The sequence below is a fragment of the Ailuropoda melanoleuca genome, chromosome 13 (assembly GCF_002007445.2).
Source record: "Ailuropoda melanoleuca isolate Jingjing chromosome 13, ASM200744v2, whole genome shotgun sequence".
NCBI lineage: Eukaryota > Metazoa > Chordata > Mammalia > Carnivora > Ursidae > Ailuropoda > Ailuropoda melanoleuca.
The window spans coordinates 27634496-27658399 of NC_048230.1; the positions used below are offsets into that span (position 1 = coordinate 27634496).

At 52.4% G+C, this 23904-nt stretch overlaps 1 protein-coding gene and 1 long non-coding RNA gene across 2 annotated transcripts; both read left to right on the plus strand.

Moving 5' to 3' along the window:
* Window positions 1-3000: 3000 nt before the first annotated feature.
* Window positions 3001-5200, plus strand: LOC117795666. Its single transcript, XR_004619761.1, has 3 exons — window positions 3001-3059; window positions 3928-4017; window positions 5108-5200. It is a non-coding gene; the product is annotated as an uncharacterized LOC117795666 (long non-coding RNA).
* Window positions 5201-14348: 9148 nt separating this feature from the next.
* Window positions 14349-16315, plus strand: FZD2 (frizzled class receptor 2). The gene has a single exon (XM_034641363.1). The coding sequence runs from the start codon at window positions 14558-14560 to the stop codon at window positions 16253-16255; it is 1698 nt and encodes a 565-aa protein (XP_034497254.1). The 5' UTR covers window positions 14349-14557; the 3' UTR covers window positions 16256-16315.
* The last annotated feature ends 7589 nt before the right edge of the window (window positions 16316-23904 follow it).

Below are 23904 nucleotides of genomic sequence, written 5' to 3' on the forward strand. Positions count from 1 at the left end.
AGTGAGGAGGGGACGGGGGGCGGGGGGGAGGAGGAAGAGGGAGGAGGGGAAGGGATCCCAGGCGTGGAGGCCGGGTTTGGGAGGTGAGGGGCTCGTCCCCCTCAGCCCCGTGGGTTGCAAAGAATTGCTAATTGCAACTAAACGAGGCCTCGGTATGGGGGAAGGGGCAGGCGCTCGGCTGTCAGGGGCTGCCGCCTCTTTGAGCGCCCGGGTAAGGCCAGGCCAGCCTGCTCTTCTCATGTAAAGCAGCTTTTTGTCTGGGGGAGCCAGGGCTGGGGCCAGGGGCTGGGGAAGGGGCCCAAGCCATTAGCAAGCTTCTTGTTCCCCAGAAAGGGAGCCGGGCGCCGATGGCTTCTCGGAGTAAGGGCACCCCCTCCTCCTCCGCGGCCGAGCTTTTTATGGTGGGGCTCGATGGGGTGCTGCCCAGCGGGAGGGGGTGGGCCTGGGATCCCAGCACCCCCCTTGCGGGTCTGTGGGAAAAAACTGAGCACAAAGAAGGGGGCTGGCCCAGCTGAGTTGGGAGACAGGGCAGCTCTGCTCCAGGGATGCCCTGAGCTTCAAGTACCCATTGCTGGAGCCCCTTCCCGGTAAATGGCCCCGGTAGCCACGTGTACCTTATCTGGTCAGCTGGGCCCCGTTTTAGACTTCTTCATCCACGTTGCCAATCTTCTGAATGTTTTGTACTACGGACAGTGGGAAGGTCTTGAGGATCTAAGCCTGAGCCCAACCAGGGAGGAGAAGGAATCTAACCTCTAGAGAAATCCTCTAAACTAGGAACCCTGGGGCCACGTAACCTTTTAAAGACGGAGAGTCTCGCCTTCTAATTGGGATGTGCCATTTTATGAGCTTCTATAAACGTGGACAAGAAATTACATAACCTTATTGAGCCTCAGTTTTCTCATCTATAAAATGGGGGCAACGGTACCACGCCCTTAAAGTTCTTGGGAAGATAGACATGTGAAGTACCTGGCAGGCCAGTCCCTGGTTCAGAGTGTGTTCCCTCCCCTTCCTGGGAACATCCATCCTTTTACACACGCCTGCTCCAGGGATAATGAGGTCTGGGTACTTCACATTTGTATAGCACTTTACAATTTCCAGAATGCATGTGTCAGCTCCCAGACAATAACCATGAGTGGAATGGGTCTTTGCCCCCCACATTGGACTGGTGGAGAAACCAAAATTCTGAGAGAAGTCAGATTCCCTGACGCCAACCCCCCACCTCCATCCTCCCACTCCACAGTGTGGCCTTGGAGATACCAACTCACAGATTAGACAGTGGAGCCCAGGGCAAGAGTGCAACCAGGCCCCCACCAGGGTGTCTGGGTTACACAGCTTGCCTCCGTGGCCACCTTGGCTCTTCCCCTGAACCCGTGCTCGGAAACTTAGGACCGTGTGGGCGCCCTGGGAACCTCAGATAGGAGGTAGCTGGGAGACTCGCCGCTGAAACCGCTGTGGAGTCAGTTCTTTCCCTCCTTCCTTTTCTTTTTTTTTTTTTTTTAAGATTTTATTTCTTTATTCGACAGAGATAGAGACAGCCAGCGAGAGAGGGAACACAAGCAGGGGGAGTGGGAGAGGAAGAAGCAGGCTCATAGTGGAGGAGCCTGACGTGGGTCGATCCCACAACGCCGGGATCACGCCCTGAGCCGAAGGCAGACGCTTTAACCGCTGTGCCACCCAGGCGCCCCCCCGCCCTCCTTTTCTGACTAGAAGTGTGCTGGTCATCCAGGAGTGCTGCCTCCGCTTCCTTGCTCCCTTTATTTTGGGGACGCTCGTCCCAGTGTGTTGCCCTAGCTGGAGCCCTCTCCTCCCAGCACCTCATCCAGGTGGAGAGCGCTGACCCCTGCTGGCTAGACACCCAGGAGATCCTGATCCCAGAGGGCCTTCGGCCAAGGGGCTCTGGCTTTGGGCCAGTGCCTTTCTCACTGCCTGGCTCCCTCCCCGCAGGCCCCTAATCCCTCTCACCCAGCAGGAAGCCCTTAAGCTGCCTTTTCAGCGGCCTTCCCCAGCCCGCTGTGGGCTCTGTGCCTTTCTATACCACCCTTGGCAGGAGCTGTGTTATACAAGCTGGAGGGAGCGCCCCCGCAAAGAGGTCATCGTGCCCAAGGCAGCTTCCAGCTCCAGCAGCCTCTCCGCCCTGGTCACCTCCTCGGGGTTTCCCTGGGCATCCACAGGCACGGACAGCCCTGGCTAACTCACATCAAAGCCCCAGGCTGGGTCCAGGTGGGGGTAGGGATGCTAGGGGGACAGTGGGCAGGAGGCCAGGGTCTGGAGAAGTGTGGCAGGCAGGAGAGGCCCCTCTGGCTCTGTGCCTTTGGTCCTTTTGGCTGGTCCCTCCATCTTTCGTCTGATTCCAGCCTCTGCCCTCAACTCCTCAAAGTTCATTCACAGCCCCCTCAGACTCACTATGCAGCCCACACTGAGGACTGGGAGAGCCTAGCCCCTAGAGGGCCTGAGAGACCCTCCCCGGCCCGACCCAACTGAGTGCTTCAGATAGCTGAGAGAGAGGCCAAGGGAAGGGAAAAGAGCATTGGCGGGAGTTCTTTCTCACCTCCAGCGTTGTATTGGGGTGACTGGGGCAGGGACCTCAGAGCTTGGATTATTCTGGGACAGGCTTGGCTTCAACCCTCCCATCCCATGGCCCTTGCAAGTATATTCCTATTGATTCTGATTTTTGGTTTGGAAAATATAGTCCTTGTACAGCCTAGTCCCTACCCTGTCCTCAACCCTTCCCTCCCCTCCTTCTCCAGAAAAAAGCACCCCCCCCCACCTCGTCCCCTGCTCTGTAGCCCAAACCCCAGCCCTGCGTCTCAGTCAGCCTCCCACTCCAGGAAGCCAGGCTTTGGCTGGCTTGGAGTGGTTAGAGGAGAGTTGGGGGTGCCTCTGGGAGGTCTGTTTGTAGTCCAGATTCTTCTCATTCCAGGCTCAGCAGGCTCTCTCTAAGGGAAGGGCCTGGGTGGAGGGAGGGGGGAATCCTTGGGGCACCAGCTGCAGGGAAGGGAAGCTTCCTGGAGAGAGGAGGGAAGTGTTTGCTTCTCCTCCCAATGACCCCCATCCACAAGGTAGGACCTGCCTCTCCCAATTTCATCCTTGGGGTCCCCCCCAATCTGCCTCCACATTAAAGCCCCTCCCAAAAAAAGGAGACGTTTAGAGGGCTCAGCTGAGGTCTGATCTCTTTCTTTGTTTCCTAATGAGTCTCTTGCCTTTTGGGGTGCTTACCCTCTGGAGGAGGTGGGGAGGGTATCAAAAGAGAGAGATGCCTGGAGAGTGACTGGGTCAGTACCAAGAGGACTTGTCACTCTGTCCCCCAAACTGCAGTCTCCTGTAGCTTTTTCTTTGAATCCAGCATTAGCGTATCTGTCCCTCTATACTGCCAGATGCCTGGCCACAGAATTCCTCAGGGGTGGATCAGAGTGACCTAGCCAAGGGGGAAAGCATCGTGAGCCCCTCGAGTCTTAGAAGTCTGACATCTGCCTCAATTTCCCTATAAAACCTCCCCCTTGGCTTCCTCTACCTGATCTATGGCGGGGGGGGGGGGACACATATAAACACTTGTATTGAGTGTCCATTACCCGCTCACGCACAACCTCGCCCGGCCCTCCCAGCCCTTTGAGAGAGCAGATTCATATCCCTCCTTACAGATGAGTCCGAGCTACAGAGAGCTCGAGGGACCCGTCCAGGGAAGGTAGTAATGAAGTGGAGAGCCGAGAGTCAAGCCTCCTCTCTCTGCCTGAGGAGTCCAGTGCTCTGCCCCAGCATGCCGTCTCATTAGTACGGCTGTCTGTCATGTGCCTGTGTTCAGGCCTCTCCGGGTGACCTGTGGTTGACATTCTGCTTCCAGGTTACAAAACAGCATGTACCACCCTAAACTTCTCTTCCCAAAGCAATTGTCCCTACAAATCCATTTTCTGGTTCAATCCTCACTTTCAGGGGAAAAAGACAGCTTTATCGCACCCATTCTGCAGATGGAGAAACGGATACTCAGAGAAGCAAAATGATTCACTGAAGGTCAGACAGCTAGTAAGTACCAAGGCCAGGACCTGAGCACTTCAGTCCCCTGGGGCCACTTCATGGGTTCCCACCATTATATCAAATTTGTTTTTCCCTTCACTCCTCAGATTGGGGACCAAAACATATTTGTAATTAAATACGGCTTCAAGAAATTAGATGATTTTGTCAAAACTGGAGGTTGGAAACCTGGGCCCTGGAAACCTAGCCTGCTTACTTCTCAGAGCTTAGCTTCTCGCCTCCCTAAGTGCGGGTTCCAGAGATGGGCAAAGCAGTCAGGGTAAGGGCGTTGGGCTGAGAGGCCAGGCAGGATGGGTGGTTCTCTAGGCTGGCTGCCTATGCTAGAGAGTTCTTCAGGCCCTCTCCTATTTACAGAGGGCCTTGATTCACTTAACAGATGTTTACTGAGCACCTACTATATACCACCTATTAATAAGCACTAGGGTATGCACAAAAACTAAGACATAGCCTCTCTTCTCAAGACACTGTCTGGTTGAGAGTTGGGGGTTGTTAGACATACCAAGTGCTAAATGCCAGAAGACAAGCACCCCAGAGAAAGGAGTGGGGTGGGGGTAGTGTCAAGGAAGCACCGCAGGGAGCAGCCTTGAAGGATTTACAACAGTGGAAGGGCATTTTAGGAAGGACCCAGTAGGGCAAGGATATAGAGTGTGAAAATACCAAATGTTCTGCTCTGTCTAGTTCATAAGTGAAGTAAGGGTTTGGTGCAAGAAACAAAGATCATTCTGGGTGCTTTATGTAAACGGGTACTTAACAAGGTGCTATGAACTGGATTGTGCCCCCCATTCTATGTTGAGGCCCAAACCCTCAAAGTGAATATATTTAGAGGGGCACCTGGGTGTCTCAGATGGTTAAGCATCTGCCTTCAGCTCAGGTCATGGTCTCAGGGCCCTGGGATCGAGCCCTGCATTGGGCTCCTGGCTCAGCTCAGTCTGTTTCTGCCTCTCCCCCTGCTCATGCTCTCTCTCTCTCTGTCTCAAATGAATAAATGGAATCTTTATTTAAAAAAAAAAAAGTGATTGTATTTAGAGATAGAGCTTTTAGGAGGTCATTCAGGTTAAACGCTCTCTTTCTGCAACGAAAGGCCCTGTGAACGCAGAGTGAGAGGGCAGCCACCTGCAAGCCGGGAGAGACTCGCCAGCACACACCCATGCTCTCCCCTGATCTTGGACTTTTCGCCTCCAGAACTGGGACAATAAATGTCTGGTGTTGAAGCCAGTTGGTCTATGGTATTTTGTTACGGCACCCCAAGCAGACTAAGACAACAAGGAAATAGGCCCTTGCAAAACTGTTAGATGGCAGGGTGCCCAGGGGGCTCAGTGGGCTAAGCGTCTGCCTTTGGCTCAGGTCGTGATCTCAGAGTCCTGGGATCTGGTCCTGGGATCGAGCCCTGCATCTGGCTCCCTGCTCAGTGGGGAGTCTGCTTCTCCTTCTACCCTCCCCCCTGGCTCGTGCTCTCTCTCGCTCGCTCACATAAATAAATAAATAAAATCTTTAAAAAAAATTGTTAGATGGGCTGGGAGAACAGACTTCATAATGAAGCCGCAGAAATGAGCCTCCAGGAGGAGCTGCCAGCTCTGCTACAATCGGGTAGGGAGAATGACGAGGCTACCACGGGAATGCAGGTGGTGGGTGCAAACCCATAGCGCACAGGAATCAGCGTCTGGCTTCTACTCCTGCCACAGACACTGAACACGGGGTGCGCCTCATGTCCAGGACCTTGCCTGCCAGCAGAAATAGAGCAGCGAGGTCATGGCCCTATCTCCCCTGCGCTTCCCAGTCCCGAATGATTGCACTCTGCATCCCGACCACCTCTAGCTGCAAGGGAGGCTAAGAGATGAGTTGTTTGGCTTTCTAACCTCCGTAGTGCCGCCAGAAGGTACCTAGAAGGAGGTGGGAATGGATGCCGGTCCTTCTAGTCCAGCGCACTGGGCAAGAGTGGTGGAAGTTAACACCGGACAGCTACACACACGGGGGTGAGGGTTTGAAAGCTTGTTAATGAGTTTGGACTGGGGGGGCGCCCGGGTGGCACAGCGGTTGAGCGTCTGCCTTCGGCTCAGGGCGTGATCCCGGCGTTATGGGATCAAGCCCCACATCAGGCTCCTCCGCTATGGGCCTGCTTCTTCCTCTCCCACTCCCCCTGCTTGTGTTCCCTCTCTCGCTGGCTGTCTCTATCTCTGTCAAATAAATAAATAAAATCTTTAAAAAAAAAAATGAGTTTGGACTGGGGGACAGAGCAAGCCTGGGCAGCTGCCAAGATTACCCAGGGCTCGGAAAGCTAATCGAGTGCTCTGGAAAGCCGAGAGTTCTGGAGTGTGCGTAAGAATCACTTGGGGGATTATAAATTCCGATTATTGGGAGGACCCAGGAATCTGTATTTCTAATAGGCAAATCCTGCCCCAGGGCCCCTTCTTCCATGATTCTGATGCCTGTGGCCCTCAGGCTTTCAGGAACATTGTTCTGGGGCAGGAGCTCTGATGGGGCGATTCCGCTAGTACTGTGAGCTCTGCAAAAGTTCGATTTGTCAGGGGCACAATGAGCCAAATAGCTCCTTCCTCTCCTTCCTGAGAGCTGGTTCTGAAGATTGGATGCTTGAACCCTGAAAAATGCTAGTGAGGTGGGGGTGCAGGGGGAGGAGGCTCTGCTGGAACCCAGCAGTCTAGGGATTTAAGCCCCCCACCAACACCGCCAGCACCCCGTTAGACTAGGTGGTCCGTCAGCAACAATCACAAACACTTCTCAGGGCTATGACTCACTGTGTCCTCTCTTCTGACCCCAGCCCTGGGGTGCAGGACCCTTGGGACCCTACTTTGATTGCAGAGGTGAGAGAGCACCTTAAGCCTTGGGGAGTTTAAGGATTTGATAGACAAGGAGCAAGGTCAAACAGAAACAGGGGACAGGACAGGAAGGGAGGAGAGAACTGGCCCCCAGGTCCAGAGTGGCCTTGAGTCCCCACAGAAGCCAGGGTTGTCCGTAGCCCACACTGAATTGCAACACGAAATAACGTGAAAATATATTTTTTTCCCTTTTCTTTCTCAGTCATTTTCTTTTCCTTTCCTGGTTCTTATTCGCCAGCTCCAGCCCCCAAGCCCCCAGTTCTGAGGGCAAGCCCTGGCCTTCTCCCCGCGGCACCCCCCAACCCAGCCCCACATCTCTGGGGAGGGCGTCACTTCAAGTCAGAGCAGGGCCAAGTCTGCGGGGCTAGGCAGCCTGGGCTGAGGACCTTTCCTCCCTCCCAGGGGTCCCCTTCCACACCCAGCTCCAGACTCCCAGGGCTTGAAAAGCTTCTGCAGCCCTACTTAGCCAGGATCCCCTGCGCCTGCCTCCTCGGGCTGGTTCTCCCAGGAGAAGAACAGGCTGTTGGGCTGGGGGAGGGAGTCGGGAGCACCCCCCCCCGCCCGCCCCCAGTTATCACCACAAAGCAAAGTCCAGGGAAAGGGGGTGGGTGGGTGTTAGAGAGCCAGGTCCTTGCTAGTAAATCAAAGTTGGTTTCCCAGATGGAGCTGCAGCCGCTTTGATTTCTCAAGCTGCCCCCTCCCCCTCTGCCTCCCCTCACCCCCAGCTCCATGGTTTCAATTCCTCTCTGAAAAGCAGTGGGGCCTCCTTTCAAAGCAGCCCAGCTCCTCCAATGCCCAACTACAGCTTAAGTTACAGGAAAGAGAAAGGGGAGGGGGTGAGGTGGCCCAGCCTGGAGGAAAAGGAGAGAAATTCTGGGAGAAGTGAAGGGGACAAGGGAGAGGGAAAGAAAGGAAGAAAGATGGAAAAGAGAGAGCAAGTTAGGAGATGGGGAGCAGCCGATAGCAGAAAGAGGCGCTCTGCTGGAGCAGGAGAGAACCCCACTGGGGAGGCAAACCGATCTTGCTCATCCTTCCCCAAGTGAGCATCCCCCACCCCCATCACCCCTGAGGACTCCTCCACATCTACAAGTCTATGATTCAGGCTCTCCCATTCCTCTCCTCTTGGCATTAGGTTCTAGAAGCTTCCAGGACACAAAATATCTGACTCATTCATTCCCAGAGATGCTTATTTCCTGGGCTGAGAAGGCAGAAGTCACCCCCAAGAACCTCACTAACCAAACTCAACACTGATTTTTCAGCTTTGTTTTCCCAGTCTGCTCTGAGCCGCCCACTCCTTGCTCTTGCTTGGCCTAGGCCTGGGCTAATTAAAGTCCTTAATTAATAGATCATCTGTTATATCTGTTTAATCCTTTTATGGCCCATTTTGCCATCCAGAGACCTTAGGGAAGGGTGCTAGAGAGATAAAGGGCCTAACAGCTGTACTCCGCCAAGTCCCCCCTCCCCTCTGTCCCCAGAGCCAGGGGGCAGCCTTGGAACTTAGCAGGGGGTGCGGAGGAGAAGTGCACCAAAAGGGACCTACAAGTGGGCAGGAAGTGGGGTCTCTGGGAGTCCTAGACCTGATTATTCTGCCACCCATTTCTAAGGGCTGGTTCCCTGGGAGCTAAATGGAGGACCAAGTTCAGGAAGAGGAAATTCAGGATCTCACCTGAAGGCAGATTCCAGGTCTTGGTGGCCATGCTCAGGGAGAGAGGAGGAAAAGGAAGACTCTTGCACAGCAGAGAGAGATCCCTTGCGGGCTAGAGGAGGGGTAGCCAAGTAAATTCTCTGAAGGCTCATACCTGTTTTCCCCACTGAGAGTATTTTTGCTTAGAGAATAAAACCTTCGAGGATTCAAAGTATCTGAAATTATGTTCTCTTCCTCAGCCCTTCCCTCCTAAACAGATACACACCCCTCACCCTTTAGGGTGGAGGGAAGTCAGTGCTTCAGGAGGGAAGGAATACTGACCCAGGATTGAGGAAACAAAGAAAGGATGTGTAACTTTGCTAGGGGGATGATTTCTCTGGAAGCCAGCGGTTCTAATGGAAAAGAAGCAAGGAGACCAGGGGGATGCGTGCAATTACCTGGATTCTCTCTCTTGGCAAAATAAAAGGCCAGAGACAGAGGATTTTTGTGTAAGAGGGGGGAGCCCTGAGCAGAGCCCCTCGGGTTTCCTTAGCCGAGAGAATTCCCTGTGCTCTCTCTGAGCGTGCCCACCGTGTGCTGGGTATGGCTGGCTGCCTGTCTTTTCACTTACCTGCAGCACACAAGCCTTTCGAGCAAGGACAGTTTCCATGATCCAAACATTGGATTCTCACCGCTCCTTATATCTGGCCCAAAGGTAAAAATCAATAGATGTTTTTATGACCCCCTTCTACCAATGAGGGCGCCAAAGCTAAGGAAGGTAAATGGACTTGCCTAAGGTCACTCTGCAAATGTGGGGTGCAGCCAAGCCCTCAGCGGGAACATTCTGAGCCCCAGACCAGGTTTCTTTCCTCTCTACCAGCTCTTGGCTCTGTTCTGTCGGGGTTGAGATTTCTGCTCTAGCAGACCGTCCCATGAAATTCAGCGCAGCGCGTTATTACAGCAGGCACTCAACAATTATCCCAGATACCAGGTTTGTAAGCTGAGTGGTGATTGACAGCAGTGCCTCAAGATTTGGAGAAGTGGGATTGGCACAGTGCACTGGGGACATCTGGGCTCCCATCCTACCGCAGAAGCCCAAGACCAACTAGAAATGTTCCTCGGGGCTGAACAGCAGCGGCGCTCTGCTAGCAGATGGCAGACTGTCAGCCCCTAGACCCTAAGTTTCCCGAAGCTGGAGCGTAGGTCTCTATAGACTTCGTCTGCTTTGCAGATAGTAGGTGCTCAATAATTTGTTGAATTAAAAACAATAGCTATTATTTTTCAAGCTTTCAGCCTAGCATCAGGTCGAGGGAGTGCCATACTGTACCTCATTTAATTGTCACAACGGAAACAAGTTGTGGTCAACTGTTCAAGGTCAACGGACTTGAGGCTCTCAGTGTCCAAAGAAGTAATCCTGTGACGGTTATATGTTGGCTAGAATCTTTCTTCTGGCCCCACCACTCCTTCTCAGTCTCCCTCCTCCTCAGCCCGTGGTCCTCAATGTTGGCATCTCCAAAGCTTTGGTCTTCCCACCGAATCCACCTTCCCTCGGTGATCTTAAGCACTCCCATAGCTACAACCAGAGGCTAAAGTTACCCAATCTGAATCTAGCCCAGAGCTCCCTCCTGGCCCCTGGGTTAGAATAGCCACCTGTTTTCTGGACACCTTCCACTGGATATGCCATGAACTCGGACCAGCTCGCCCGTGCTCATTATGCACCCTGTTCCACATTTCCTAGTTTCATTAATGACATCAGGCCATCTTGGTCAGAAACCTTGGTTGGCCTCCTCCCTTACTCTCTCTTCTCTCCAACTACAAGGCCTCAGTTCAATGGATGCCCTCACCATCTCTTGCCCAGACTCTTGTAATCTCTTCCTAACTGGTGTTTCTGACTCAGCCCACGACTGCCCGAATGCACTACCCGAGGCTCAGCATGACTACTTCCCTCCCCCACACTTCAGTGCATCTCCATCAACAGGAATCCAGGTTGGGTGCTCGATATCTAGGGTCCCTGCTTATTTAAAGTCTCCTCTGCCATCAGTCCCCCACACAGGGCTCTAACAGGGCCAAATTTGTGTATACTTGTGCTGCCTGCCCATTCCGTCCGTTTGACCCCATCCTACCCTTGCACGTGCCATTCCCTCTGTCTGGAATGCCTATCCCCACCTTGAGATGGTGGGTTCATACTTCTATACGTAGCACCTTACACATGGTCTGTAAGGCCCTGTAGATCCAGGCTCTCTTTACCTCCTTCTATTTTACTCCTAACTATACCTGCTCAGTCCTCCTCGGCCCTCCCCAACTCAGTCCGATTCCCTTCTGTATTATGCACAGGCTTTCCCTCCATAGCACGGAATCCTGTGGCAATTTTGCATCCATTTAAGTGACTGTGTGATGAATGTGAGTGTCTCCCTCTCCCACTAGAATGTAAGCTCCGCAGGAACAGGGGTTGGGTCTGGTGATCGATTCCTAGTTGTTAAGTGCATAAAAGCACACAATTCTTGGAAGACATTAGGGGCTGTGTGGTGTAGGAGACAGAACACAGCTTTAAGAGCCAAGCAGGCCTGGGTTTAAATCTCATCTCTGACACTTACTTTGTGACCTTGAGAAAGCTGTCCAACCTCACCTAAGGTCAGAGTCTTCATATTGAATGAATGAATGAATGAATGAATTTTTATTTTATTTTTAATTGTAGATTCTTCATCGATAAACACCATGCAACATAATGCGTGCTCAGTGCTCAGTAGAAGCTCAAGAAATGGTAGTAGTTACCTTGTGTATCCAACGATGTTTGCTGAATAAATATTCAATTCACGTAACTTCATGTTTTGAAAAGTTCTTCACGATTGTAAAATTTATTCCTGTCATTCTGAAATTACTTTTGATGTGTAGTCTCATATTTTACAAATCGGCTGGCTCATTCCCACTTTGCAGATGGCGAACCTAAGGTTCAAAGAAGTCAAATGAGGGGCACCTGGGTGGCGCAGTAGTTAAGAGTCTGCCTTCAACTCAGGGCGTGATCCTGGTGTTGTGGGATCGAGCCCCACATCAGGCTCCTCTGCTGGGAGCCTGCTTCTTCCTCTCCCACTCCCCCTGCTTGTGTTCCCTCTCTTGTTGGCTGTCTCTCTCTGTCAAATAAATAAATAAAATCTTTAAAAAAAAAAAAAAGTCAAATGACCATCCAAGTTAGGGAGCAGGTCCAGGTCAGTCAGTGCCTCAGCTAATTTAAAAAAAAAAAAAATCAGAGTTAAGTGTTGTATCCATCAAATGACATCATCTAGAGTTTAAACTGAGAGAATCTGTTCATTTCCTTTAGTTACGGATCTCCCGCTGTTGAGAGGTGCGTTTGTGGCGCGGGAAGTGCGGTGGGTAGACCTGAAATCTGAAGATGTAAGTTCTGGTCCTGTTCACACTCCAGATCCTCACATGAAAAGGCAAGAGTAATCATGAAATATCGTGATTTCTTATTTCATGTAGAAATGCTAGATAAATGCAAGGTCGCAGTCGAATGACTATTCTTCCAGGATGCCATAAACTCTTGAAGCGCAGGGATGGTGCCATTTTCCTCCGCATTGCCTGCAACACCTACCACAGTGGTTTGAAATGAGGAAAAGACTCGATAAAAGTGTGTTGAAGGAACAAATGCTTTTCTGAGTGAATGAAGGAATGCCTGTGATTTCTTTTTTCCACCTCCAGTTCCCCCTTTGTGGGGGTGGCTGGGGAAGGGAAAACTGTCACTCAAAACTGGCCCCAGGGCAGGAAAACAGGTTTGTCATGGAAGGAAATTAATGATGCTGCATTTCTATTGGAGATTGACTCCCAATTTCCTATCAGACGGTGAGCTTCCTGAATGGAGAGTAGGAGCTTGTCTTACTCATTTTTGTTTTCCCTACTCAGCTCAGAGGCTTGGTCCCAGCTCTAGAGAAGCAGGGATACACAGGGAGGGGGAGATCTGAAGGAGGAGCGCCTCGGGTGTGGTTTGGGCCCCCCACAGTACAACTTTCTCCTCCCCAGACCGCTCTGTAACCAAGTGGATTTGGGGGTCAACTGGAAATTGAATGGAGAACAAAAAGCGCATTCCCCTGATTTTGAAGGAAAATATTCTTCCTAAAGCAGTGAAAAGGCAACTTCTCAAGGATACAACAAGGAACATTTTCACATTATAAAGAACTTGAAAATCTGTTTATCATTCAATCCAGGAAAAAAAAAATCGAATCCTGTCAAACCTGGATCTGTTGTATGTATCTCCTTAGAATTTTTTTTTTTATCTCCTGTCTATTCCTTTCTTCTTTCTTTCTCTCAAATTTCTTTTGTTGTTGTTTCTGTTTTGTTTGTAAAGCAACCCTTTTCTAGATTGGAGCAGGAAACAGGTCACCAGGCTGGGAGGACTTGGTTTGTACTGAGAAGCAAAAGAGTTTTCAAAAAACTCAATTTTCTTTCTTCTTTTTAAGTACCGCCCCCCCTTTCCCTTGGAAGAGACGGTTGAAATAATTGATCCATCATCCAGTATCAGGCCCTGGAGATTTACATGCAAATCCCTCCTATCCTCCCCCCACCCCAAACCCCTTCCCAAATTTAAAATCCTAGGAGGGGAAAAAAGGAAGACCTTTCTAAACTAGTAGGAACACTTCTGGCCACCACCACTCAGCCCCAACCAGGTGAGAGATGGGGGGAGGGGTGAGTAATCCGCCACAAACGCCCAGCCTCTCCCTCGCCACACACGCCGCCTCTTTCTGGTGTGGAATCACTTAAGGTTTGGGTAAAGCTCCCCTCTCTCCCAGGAGACAGTATCCGGAACTTTTAGGGGGCGGAGGCAGAGGTGGGGAGAGAGGAGGAAAATGCCCCCAAACGGCCTAAGAGAGTCATCTCTTCACTCAAAACTGCCCGTCACCCCCCACCCCCCACCATTAACTTTCGATTAAGACCTCCTCGTTATGGCAACTAAACTTTATTTTGCATAATTAAGATTTGCCTCGGAAGAAGGGGGAGGGAGAAGCCGCAGCTCTGGGCCATTCTCCTTCACCTCTCCCCCTTTCACCCCCGCCCCAACCCTCCAGTTCAGGGCCTCTAAGTTCCTGAGTTTTCTCACTTTGAGGTGCCACCGAACACAAAGAACCATAATGGGCTCCTTTGTGCTCGCTACGGGGCAATTACGCCCCGGAGTCCAGGCCCCTTTAAGAACTTCTTAAAGAGACAGGCTCTCGTTTTTTCAGAGGGTTATTTAAGGGTGTGATTCAGGGGGAGGGGCAAGGCAAACTCCTAGGGGGTCTACGTACTGGGTGAGGTGAAACTTTTGTCTGAACTCCTTGAGAAGGAGCTGAGAGAAAAGTCTTTGCGAGCCGCTCGTTTTTTAAGTCTTTCTCTCTTAAACATTTTTTTTTTAAACTTGAGGTTTTTCACTGGATTTGAAAAACTAGACTGGAATAGGTGGGGTTCTAGGAGCGGGGGCGGAGGCAAGGATTTAAAGAGGCCCTACCCGGGAGAGCGCCTTAGCCCCCCAAAAGAAGAGTGATCCAGGGCCGAGTGGCTTGGGTCTGCCGCAGTTCTGGGGAACGTGTGTCTCCGGATCTCGCCGCCGCGACTCCGGAGAAATCCCATGCTGGGCAAACAGCCCTTAATATAATAATAGCTTGTCTCTTTAAAAAGCAAAAGGAGGGGGGGAAAGTTTTGTTGGCATCTGGTTTCTGATCTCATTAGGTTGTGGTCGACCAATCCAGCCCTCGGGGCTGGTCCTGGGGTTTAAATCTGATTGGCCGAGAGCACATTTTGGGATGGTGCTTAGAGCTCGACGGGGCGGTTTCAAGGATCCCTTTTTTGGGGGGCTGAGAGGAGGGCGGGGCCGCCGGCGGGGGCCCCCTTGAAACTGACTAATTGGGATAGGAGAGGCCGAGGTGAGGGCTGGAGGAACGCACAAAGGAGTCGCTGGGCGGAGAAGGGAGGGGAGAGGCGAGAGGAGGAGGAAGAAGAGGAGAGAGGGCAAGCAGCGCGCGGTGTCTCCCGCGGCTCAGTCGGACCGCGGCGAGCTAGCCGGCAGGCGCGCCGCCCCCCTCCCCCGCCCGGCCCGGCGGCCAGCATGCGGCCCCGCAGCGCCCTGCCCCGCCTGCTGCTGCCGCTGCTGCTGCTGCCCGCCGCCGGGCCGGCCCAGTTCCACGGGGAGAAGGGCATCTCCATCCCAGACCACGGCTTCTGCCAGCCCATCTCCATCCCGCTGTGCACGGACATCGCCTACAACCAGACCATCATGCCCAACCTTCTGGGCCACACGAACCAGGAGGACGCGGGGCTGGAGGTGCATCAGTTCTACCCGTTGGTGAAGGTGCAGTGCTCCCCCGAACTGCGCTTCTTCTTGTGCTCCATGTATGCACCCGTGTGCACCGTGCTGGAGCAGGCCATCCCGCCGTGCCGCTCCATCTGCGAGCGCGCACGCCAGGGCTGCGAGGCGCTCATGAACAAGTTCGGCTTCCAGTGGCCCGAGCGTCTGCGCTGCGAGCACTTTCCGCGCCACGGCGCCGAGCAGATCTGCGTGGGCCAGAACCACTCTGAGGACGGCACGCCGGCGCTGCTCACCACCGCGCCTCCGCCGGGCCTGCAGCCGGGGGCCGGGGGCACCCCGGGCGGCCCGGGCGGCGGCGGCTCTCCTCCGCGCTACGCCACGCTGGAGCACCCGTTCCACTGCCCGCGCGTCCTCAAGGTGCCGTCCTATCTCAGCTACAAGTTCCTGGGCGAGCGCGACTGCGCGGCGCCCTGCGAGCCCGCGCGGCCCGACGGCTCCATGTTCTTCTCGCAGGAGGAGACGCGCTTCGCGCGCCTCTGGATCCTCACCTGGTCGGTGCTGTGCTGCGCCTCCACCTTCTTCACTGTCACTACGTACCTGGTGGACATGCAGCGCTTCCGCTACCCGGAGCGCCCCATCATCTTTCTGTCCGGCTGCTACACTATGGTCTCGGTGGCCTACATCGCGGGCTTCGTGCTCCAGGAGCGCGTCGTGTGCAACGAGCGCTTTTCCGAGGACGGCTACCGCACGGTAGTGCAGGGCACCAAGAAGGAGGGCTGCACCATCCTCTTCATGATGCTCTACTTCTTCAGCATGGCCAGCTCCATCTGGTGGGTCATCCTGTCGCTCACTTGGTTCCTGGCGGCCGGCATGAAGTGGGGCCACGAGGCCATCGAGGCCAACTCGCAGTACTTCCACCTGGCCGCGTGGGCCGTGCCGGCGGTCAAGACCATCACGATCCTCGCCATGGGCCAGATTGACGGCGACCTGCTGAGCGGCGTGTGCTTCGTGGGCCTCAACAGCCTGGACCCGCTGCGCGGCTTCGTGCTGGCGCCGCTCTTCGTGTACCTGTTCATCGGCACGTCCTTCCTCCTGGCCGGTTTCGTGTCCCTCTTCCGCATCCGCACCATCATGAAGCACGACGGCACCAAGACGGAGAAGCTGGAGCGGCTGATGGTGCGCATCGGCGTCTTCTCGGTGCTCTACACCGTGCCTGCCACCATCGTCATCGCCTGCTACTTCTACGAGCAGGCCTTTCGAGAGCACTGGGAGCGCTCGTGGGTGAGCCAGCACTGCAAGAGCCTGGCCATCCCGTGCCCCGCGCACTACACGCCGCGCATGTCGCCCGACTTCACCGTCTACATGATCAAATACCTCATGACGCTCATCGTGGGCATCACGTCGGGCTTCTGGATCTGGTCCGGCAAGACATTGCACTCGTGGAGAAAGTTCTACACCCGTCTCACCAACAGCCGGCACGGCGAGACCACCGTGTGAGGGGTTGCCCCTGCGCCGCGTCCCCCGGAGGGCCCCGCACGGTGCTTGCCTCTGCGGGGGGGGGGGNNGGGGGGGGGGGGGGGGCCTCCTACAGACTCCTTATTTTATTTTTTTAAATAAAGAACAATCGAAACCATTTCTCTTTTAGGTTGCTTTTTAAAGAGAACTCTGTTCAACACCCCCATCAGGTTTGTAATTAAAACTGTAAATAGTCTTGTAAATTTAATTATATATTTTCTATTTAAAAGAAAAACGGGGGAATACAAGGGGAAGGGAGCGGCAAGCGGCGCCGGGGCTGAGGAATGAGGGGAGGGAGCGTTGGGGGGGGTCCTCTCCTTTCTTCAGTGCCTTTTTCAAACACCATCGTCTACTTTGGTTCGAATTTTTTGGTGTTTTGTCAGGGCTAGGCCTGCTGGAAGAGGTGTTTGCTTGAGGCGTTGGAAGTTGGTTCCATTCAACTCCCAAAGCCAAATCTGTGAGCCTTCTCACTGACGCTGGGCCTGTGGAAGCTCTTGGGTGTTTCTGAACGAGACTTGGATTCTTCTTGTTTTATTCCCTTTCCCTTTCTCTCCCATGTCCTGTCTCCTTCACTCGATCTTCGGAGCACTCCTAAAAGAGATTGAAGACGTGGGGGGGGGGGGCTAACCCCACAAGTGGGATGGGGGGACAGAGAGAGATGGGGTGCGGAATGGCCTACTCCCCACTGGCCTGCTCCCCTGCAGGCTGGAGGATCTTTCACCTCTTTGACTTTTTCTTTTCAGCTCGCGGCCTCAAGCGTTTGGAGTGGGCAGAAAGTGCTTTGCGGTGCTTTGTGAAATGTGTTTGGAAAAAAAACCGCCCCCCACCGCACCGCGGCCACTACCTTGAGTATCAATCCTGTCTCCATTTTTAGGGGGAGCATTAGCTCGCAAATGTTGGGGTTTGGAGATGCCCTTGCGTCTCTCCCCTTCCGCTGTAATTGGCTCCCGGCCGCTTCCCCCCCATCCCCCCAACCAAATATCTTCTCTGGCATTCAGATTAGAAGTTTGTAGGTTGGTTTGTGTGTTAGGCGTGGATTTTTGTTGTTGGGGTTTCCCCCCACCAAAAAAGCAATAAAGATGGGTTGGGTTGGAGGGAGGGGACGGATGGGCTGGTGGGATTTTTAGTTTTCCTTTGACAAAAGACTGGTTTCTTTTCAAACTTGTCCAGAAAGAAAAAGGAAAAAAAAAAAGTGGGTATCTTTGCTTTGGAAGAAGGCTCTGGGCAGGCTCTTTGTGACTGTGGGGGTGGGGGTGGGTGTTTACATGACATTCTATATCACAAGATTGATAGAATGTTTATAGCAGATGTTTCTTATCTTCCCCCCAAACCCCCCAAAATAAAAGGCAAGACTTTTCTTAAAGTGTCTTTGACGCTGGTATGAGAATTGCAGTTTCCAATACACATCATTTCCCTCAACTATTCGGAATATTTTAGAATTTTAATTCCAAAGGATTGATTTGAAGACCGAGGGGTAGGGTGGAACCAGTATGGCACAGAACTCAATTTTTCACGGGCTCCTGTTTCTTGATAATAGTGCAAATTAAAAGCTAATAATCATAATAAAGTGCATTTAATTATCTTCTAGAGATCTAGCCCTTTAATTGTATTTAACGGGGTTGTAACATTTTATTAGTTTAACCAAACCACACCCCCTCTTTCACTCTCCCCAGACCTACTTTGTTGGGGGTGGGGTAGAGAAGACTTCCCCTGCCCCAGACCTTGCCTTTTTTTTTAGTTAAAAGGTGGGGGGAAATGGTGCCTTACCACCCTTTGTTGGCAGTATTTGGAACCAGGGAGAAAGTAAGTTAGAACCCCTACTTCGACGTGTTTGTGTGTTAGTTTATGTTGGGGGAGGGGATCTGGAAATGTTTGGTGGTAATTGAAGTCATATGTGGGGCTTTGTTTGGAATTGTATGAAGCCTGGGGATTTCAGCAGAGCCCCCTTCCCAAAATATATCTTTCCCCCATATGATTTGTGCGGGTGATCAACATTATAAGTGAAAGCTAGCTTTTTCTCAAATGGTGATGTGTGTGAAGCCCCAATATGAGATAATATCAACTATCAAAAAAGCGGGCAGGGGAGCCCCTCCCCTGTAGCTCCATTTGTTGCAGAATTCTAAAGGAACCCCACAAGGGCTGGAGGAAAGAGTTAAATTACAAATTGTGAGTGCTTCTCCGGGAAAGAATGGTGAAAGCCCGAGAAGGGCGGGGGTTTCCAGGGGTGGAGCTGGAGCCCGGTGGGAAGAGGAGAGCTGGTCTCTGTTGAAGATTTGGGGAAGAGCCCGCCCTACCCCCTCCTCCTGCCTCTAAGCCCCCAGGAGCCCAGCTCTGCCTGCTTTGGGTACATTTGTCAGTGGACCCTCACGCTGATAGCAGGAGCACATGGTGTACTACCGACAACGATCTTTCCTTCCCTGAGTGGGGGTGAGAGGGAGGGAATTTGGGTAAAGATTGTTCTTCCTTTTTTTTTTTCTTTTAGGTTTTATAATTATTAGCACTAGCCATAGCAGCATTGTTAGTTTTTTAGATTGTTCTTCCTTCTCACCCCCCAATGGAGGGGAAGAAGGCCCAAGAAAACGGAAAAAAATGGGTTTTATGGTGGTGGGGGGGGGGAAAGGATAGATGATAATTGCCTCTTTTGGAAAGGACAGTTCGAGATGCCCTCCCCTTCCCCAATGGGGGGGCCCAAGGGCTAATTACCTTATAGAAAGTAGTGGGGGACCTCCTGCCTGGCTGTTCTCACTGCTTTAATGAACCAGCTCTCAGAGGAAGGGAAGTGTTAGGCCAAAGTGCAGGGCATTTAGGAGAGACCATGCCTGGAGCAGAGACCCAGAGCAAACTACTTGAGCTCTGCCACACCTGGAGAGGGGTCCCACTCTCTTCCTTGGAAAACCCAGTTAAACACATGGGCTTGGAGGTCTGTTTTTGCAGATTTCTGGGTCACCCTGTGGGTAGTGCCTCCCTCTGGAAGAGTGAGGCTTTGGTGGAGGGTCTAGGGCCCAAAGAAAAGCCTTTCTTTCACCTGAGGCTAGTCTCAGACACAGCTGCTTACTACCAGTTCTCGCATCCTCCCCGTCCCCTCCCCGCCCAGCATCTGGTTCTCCAGGTGCTAGGCTCAGGGCATTTTTTCCTCCAGATTCTTCCCTCCTCCCTTGATCAGACTTTGGCTTTTCCACCCCCCCTCCCAACTCCCCTCCTGATAATGGTTCCATTAGCTACAAACTCTTTGTGCTTCAAGAACCAGCCCCAGAAGAGAATACTCAAGTTTTCCACTTGCACAGCAAAATTCTTCTGAATGTCTCCGAAGAGTGAAGGTCACTAGGATCTGGAGTTGGTGACTTCTGTATTCTAGGCTGTTGGGGCCCTAGATCTGGGCTGGGTTCCAGAAGTGGAGAGATGCTGTCCCAGGGTGCCCTGGGGCCCGTGTCTGGGGAAGCGGAGCCCAGATTCTGCCACATCTGAGGCACCCTGCCTTTGATCACCTACCCACTCTCTGTAGCACAGACCCTCCTTTCCTCAAGATGGATTTTAAACTGGAGCCACTGACCCATCTGAGAACCTGAAAAATCTATGGAGCTTCTCCTGGGAGAAAATGGCCAGACTCTGGTGAACACACAATTTTGCATGTAACTGTCGGGGGGTTGATGAACTCTCTATCTGTGCCCACTGCCCCATCCCCAAGCTAGCTTTCCAGGTCCGGCTTAGACATTTCCTAGTCCTGATGGCTGGGTATCTCCACCTCTCCAATGGGCATCCTCTACCTTCTTTGGGGACTCCAGTTTCCCCTCAACACACAAGTGTCTAATCACTTCTGCTATGGAAAGGGGGTTCAGGTGGGAACACCATCAGATCTATAAAACCAGAAACACCCCCAAACCAGATCATTTCCTCAACCCTGCCTCTCTGGAAGGTAACAAATTATCGAGTGCAGCAGAGTGGAATGAGTAATATTTTTGTACTAGAGGGGAAAAAACAGGCAAAAGACAGACACACACAGGCAGATCATGGTAGTGAGTGCAGGCTTGGGCATGAGACAGTGCCAGCTAGGAGTCTTGTGGAAGTCTCCCAACCTCTGAGTCCCAGTCCTCATCTGGGGGGAAAAAGGCAGCAGGACCTGTCCCGCAAGCTTGCGTGAGGATTAGATGTGGGGGTGTGTGTGGAGGGTGCGGGTACAGAGTCAGCACACAAAAGTTCAACACATCATAGCCCTCTCCCCATTACTTAGGTTAATTCCTAAAAGAATCACCGCATCAAAAGATGTACATTTCTTCAGGGCTTTTTACCTTATTGTTGCTGGTAGTTTGAACAAAACAGAGTGATTTCCTGTGCTCCGGGGCTTTGCACCTGACTCTGGGCTCTAGCTCACAGGCCCTAGGCTCTTGGGGGTGGTTGGGCCGTGTTTTTCTCTCAGTCTCTCCTCTGATTAGGACAGAAATGTCTTACCCGCCTGAGTGAGCAGGGCACACACGCGGGCGGGCTCTCTCTCCAGCCAGCTTTGAAGCCAGCTAATTAGGGCTAGGGCTGTCACAGCTGGCTTCCCCAGCGCCTCCCCCCCTCCCCCCTCTCCGCCCTCCCGCTCGGCCCCAGCCCCAGCCTCACAGCCCTGAGAGCCCCTCCCGGCTGCCTTGCCTTCCACGGCAGGCTTGTGGCCCTTCCAAACCGTCTGGGCAGGGATGGCATTTGATGCCTGGAGAAAGGACAAGATGGGACTTGGGACGTGGAGTCAGCCCAGAAACTATTGATTGGGTTCAGGGAGGACTGCCTATGGCCCAGGACCCTCCTTATTCCTAATGAAGCCTGGAGAGGAGCAGGCCTGGGCTGAGGGCTGAAGGCTGAGCCCTGGGCCCTTTGTTTGAGAGCCAAGCTTTCTGAAGGCTCCAGCCTCCCAACCTGGCCCTTATAATTAGCCCCAATCAGAGTGTTTATGTAGGGGCCTCCTGCGGAACTCAGAGCCCCGAGATTTCATTCCAAACCTGGAGGAGGAGGGGCAGGAAAGGGATTTGTGTGGGGACAGGCAGAAAGGAGGATGGGGTGGGAAGTGTTGAGGAGGAGGCCTGGGGGCAGGGGAGGGGAGGAGGTCCTGGAACTGGGAGGACAACCCCCCTCCCCATGTGGCCATGGCTGGGGTCAGGACCCCTCCCAGGGTAGCTGGCGCCCTGGCATCCTGACCCTGGGCCGGGCCTGCGTGCCTGCTGGGCAGGCTCTGTGGGTGGGTGGGCTTGTGCCAATCGGAAATGGCTTGGATATAATTAACCCAGCTAATCACCAGCCTCAGCCCGCTGGGAGGGGAGGGCACAGCCCGAAGCCCCAGCTCCCCCAGGAAGCTCCGGTCTCCTGTTCTTCCTCTGACTGGGGCCGAGGGTGTGCCAGGCTCTGCAGCTGCTGAGAACAGCGGAGTCAGAGGGTGGGCAGGGAAGGGATGTAGGAAGGGTGGGTGCTTAATTCTCATCTCTGGCCTCACCCTCGAGGGGGAATGTGACAGCAGGGAGGGGGCCTGGAGTGGCCATGCGGTGCGGGTGGGGGTGGGGGGCACAACAGCAGGAATTTCGGTGGGAGGGAGGGGGGAGAGAGGATTCCCAGCCACTGCTTCCAGGTGGCACTGGGTGTGCCCTGGACTCCTACTGCATTTCCCTTTGGGTCTAGGCCTCCCAGGGAACTCTGGGGTGGGGTGTGGCTTGAAGGGAATTCTGTGTACTGGGTTAAATGTCTTTTGGTTAAAATCCTGCAAGGCCTCCAAATAGTGTCCCAACTCCCGCCCTCCCTCAACACATAAGGCTTTTCAGGGTCTGGATCTGGCCCCTAGCTCTCCAGTCTCACTTCCCACTGTCCTTTCCTATGCTGCTGGGTGCCACCCTCCAGAAGTCTCATGTTCACAGACCCACCACGCTCCGTGACTTTGCATGTACTGTTCCTGTGGCTCAAATGCCCTTCTATTTCCCTAGCCTCAATATTATCTGTTATTGCCTCAGAATGTACCTGAGGTCAGGTGGCCCCTCTGCAGACAGCTGTACCCCTGGCCAGTCCTGTCGCCACACTGTGTTCTCAACCGTCACAACACATCACATCTCCTTTCATAACTGTGACCTCCTTGAGGGAGAGCCTGTGTTTGGTCTTTCGTCTCTGTATCCCTAAGCCTGGTGATATGCCTGGCACATAGTAGGTGCCCAAAATCACAGGCTCTGGAGCTTGAATCTGGCTTAGCCCCTTGCTCAGTGTTGATCTTGGGCAAGTTACTCGACCCTTCTGTACATTATCTGTAAATGGGAATAGTATAATAATACTTACCTTTCAAGACTGGTATGAGGATTAAACAATCTAATTCAAGTAAAATGTTTAATGCAGTGCCTGGCACATAGTAAGCGCTTAATAAATGCTAGTTAAGCTTATTCATACATTGTGTTGGCTCAGTATTTAGCGTTTAGTGCATTTAGTGCTCACCATGGGTCAGGAGCTTGCTAAGCTCTAGAGAAGCATAAATTCAGTCCCTGCCCACATGGAAACAACCATCTGGTTTAAGCGAATGAATGGATAAGTGGTATTTCTGCAGGACTTCTGTGGGACTTCTGAGTTTTTATGTTTTGTTAAATAAGCTCATTATATAAGTGTTTGAGAATGTATCTGGGGCGCCTAGGTGGCTCAGTCGGTAAAGCGTCTGCCTTCTGCTCACATCATGATCCCAGGGTCCTGGGATCGAGTCCTGCATCACGCTCCTTGTTCAGCAGGGAGTCTGTTTCTCCCTTTCCCTCTGCCCCTCCCCCTGCTTGTGCTCTCTTGCTCTCTCTCTGTCAAATAAATAAATTTTTTAAAAAAGAGAATGTATCCATGTTCAAATATGGAATCATGATGTATCTATTTGGATAGTATAAAACAAGCAATGAAATTGGGCATAATCCCTTATAAATTTGACATATGTAATCTGTTGTTTGGAGCATGTGAGAAAACTTGTCTAGGACAGAAGTTTCTGGAAGCCTCCTGCTCAATCTTCACTGCCAATGAGAATGTTAAAAAAATTTTTTTTCTACCAGACAGAATAATTACTCTTATACAAATACACACAATAAACACATCAAAATTTTCATTTAACTCCTCAATTAATGAAGGAATCTGAAAGATGTCGAGGAGACTCCGAAGAACAGAAAGATATCTAGGCCATCAAGAATGTTGACATAGATTTGCTTAACGTACAACTGGGCAGTAGTCACGGGGTAATATCAACTTCGTCTTCACCACACACGATTCACATTTTATGGACAAAAATGATTTCCATTATTATCAGTTGCCTGAGTTGGAAAATAACTGAACGATAATAAGACTCAGAGATAACCTGCAAGGAGACACAGTAATTTTTTCCCCCACAGAGTAATCTTTTTCACCATTTCCAAGTCTGTCACAATTTTTCTTGACAAGAAGTTCTGAACTCAGAACTCCCAAGATGACAAGTGCCAGGCACCCCTTCCCATCAAACAGCTCTCATGCTGGTAGGGGGCCCAGTTCCATCCAGACGGAGCTAGAAGTCTTCCAGCCACCCCCCAGGTTGGCACAGCCTTTGTCCACCTAATCTTCCCCCCCTCTTAGCTCTGGCTTCTCTCCCTCACCTTCCTCTTTCCCACCCCACCCCCTCGCATCCC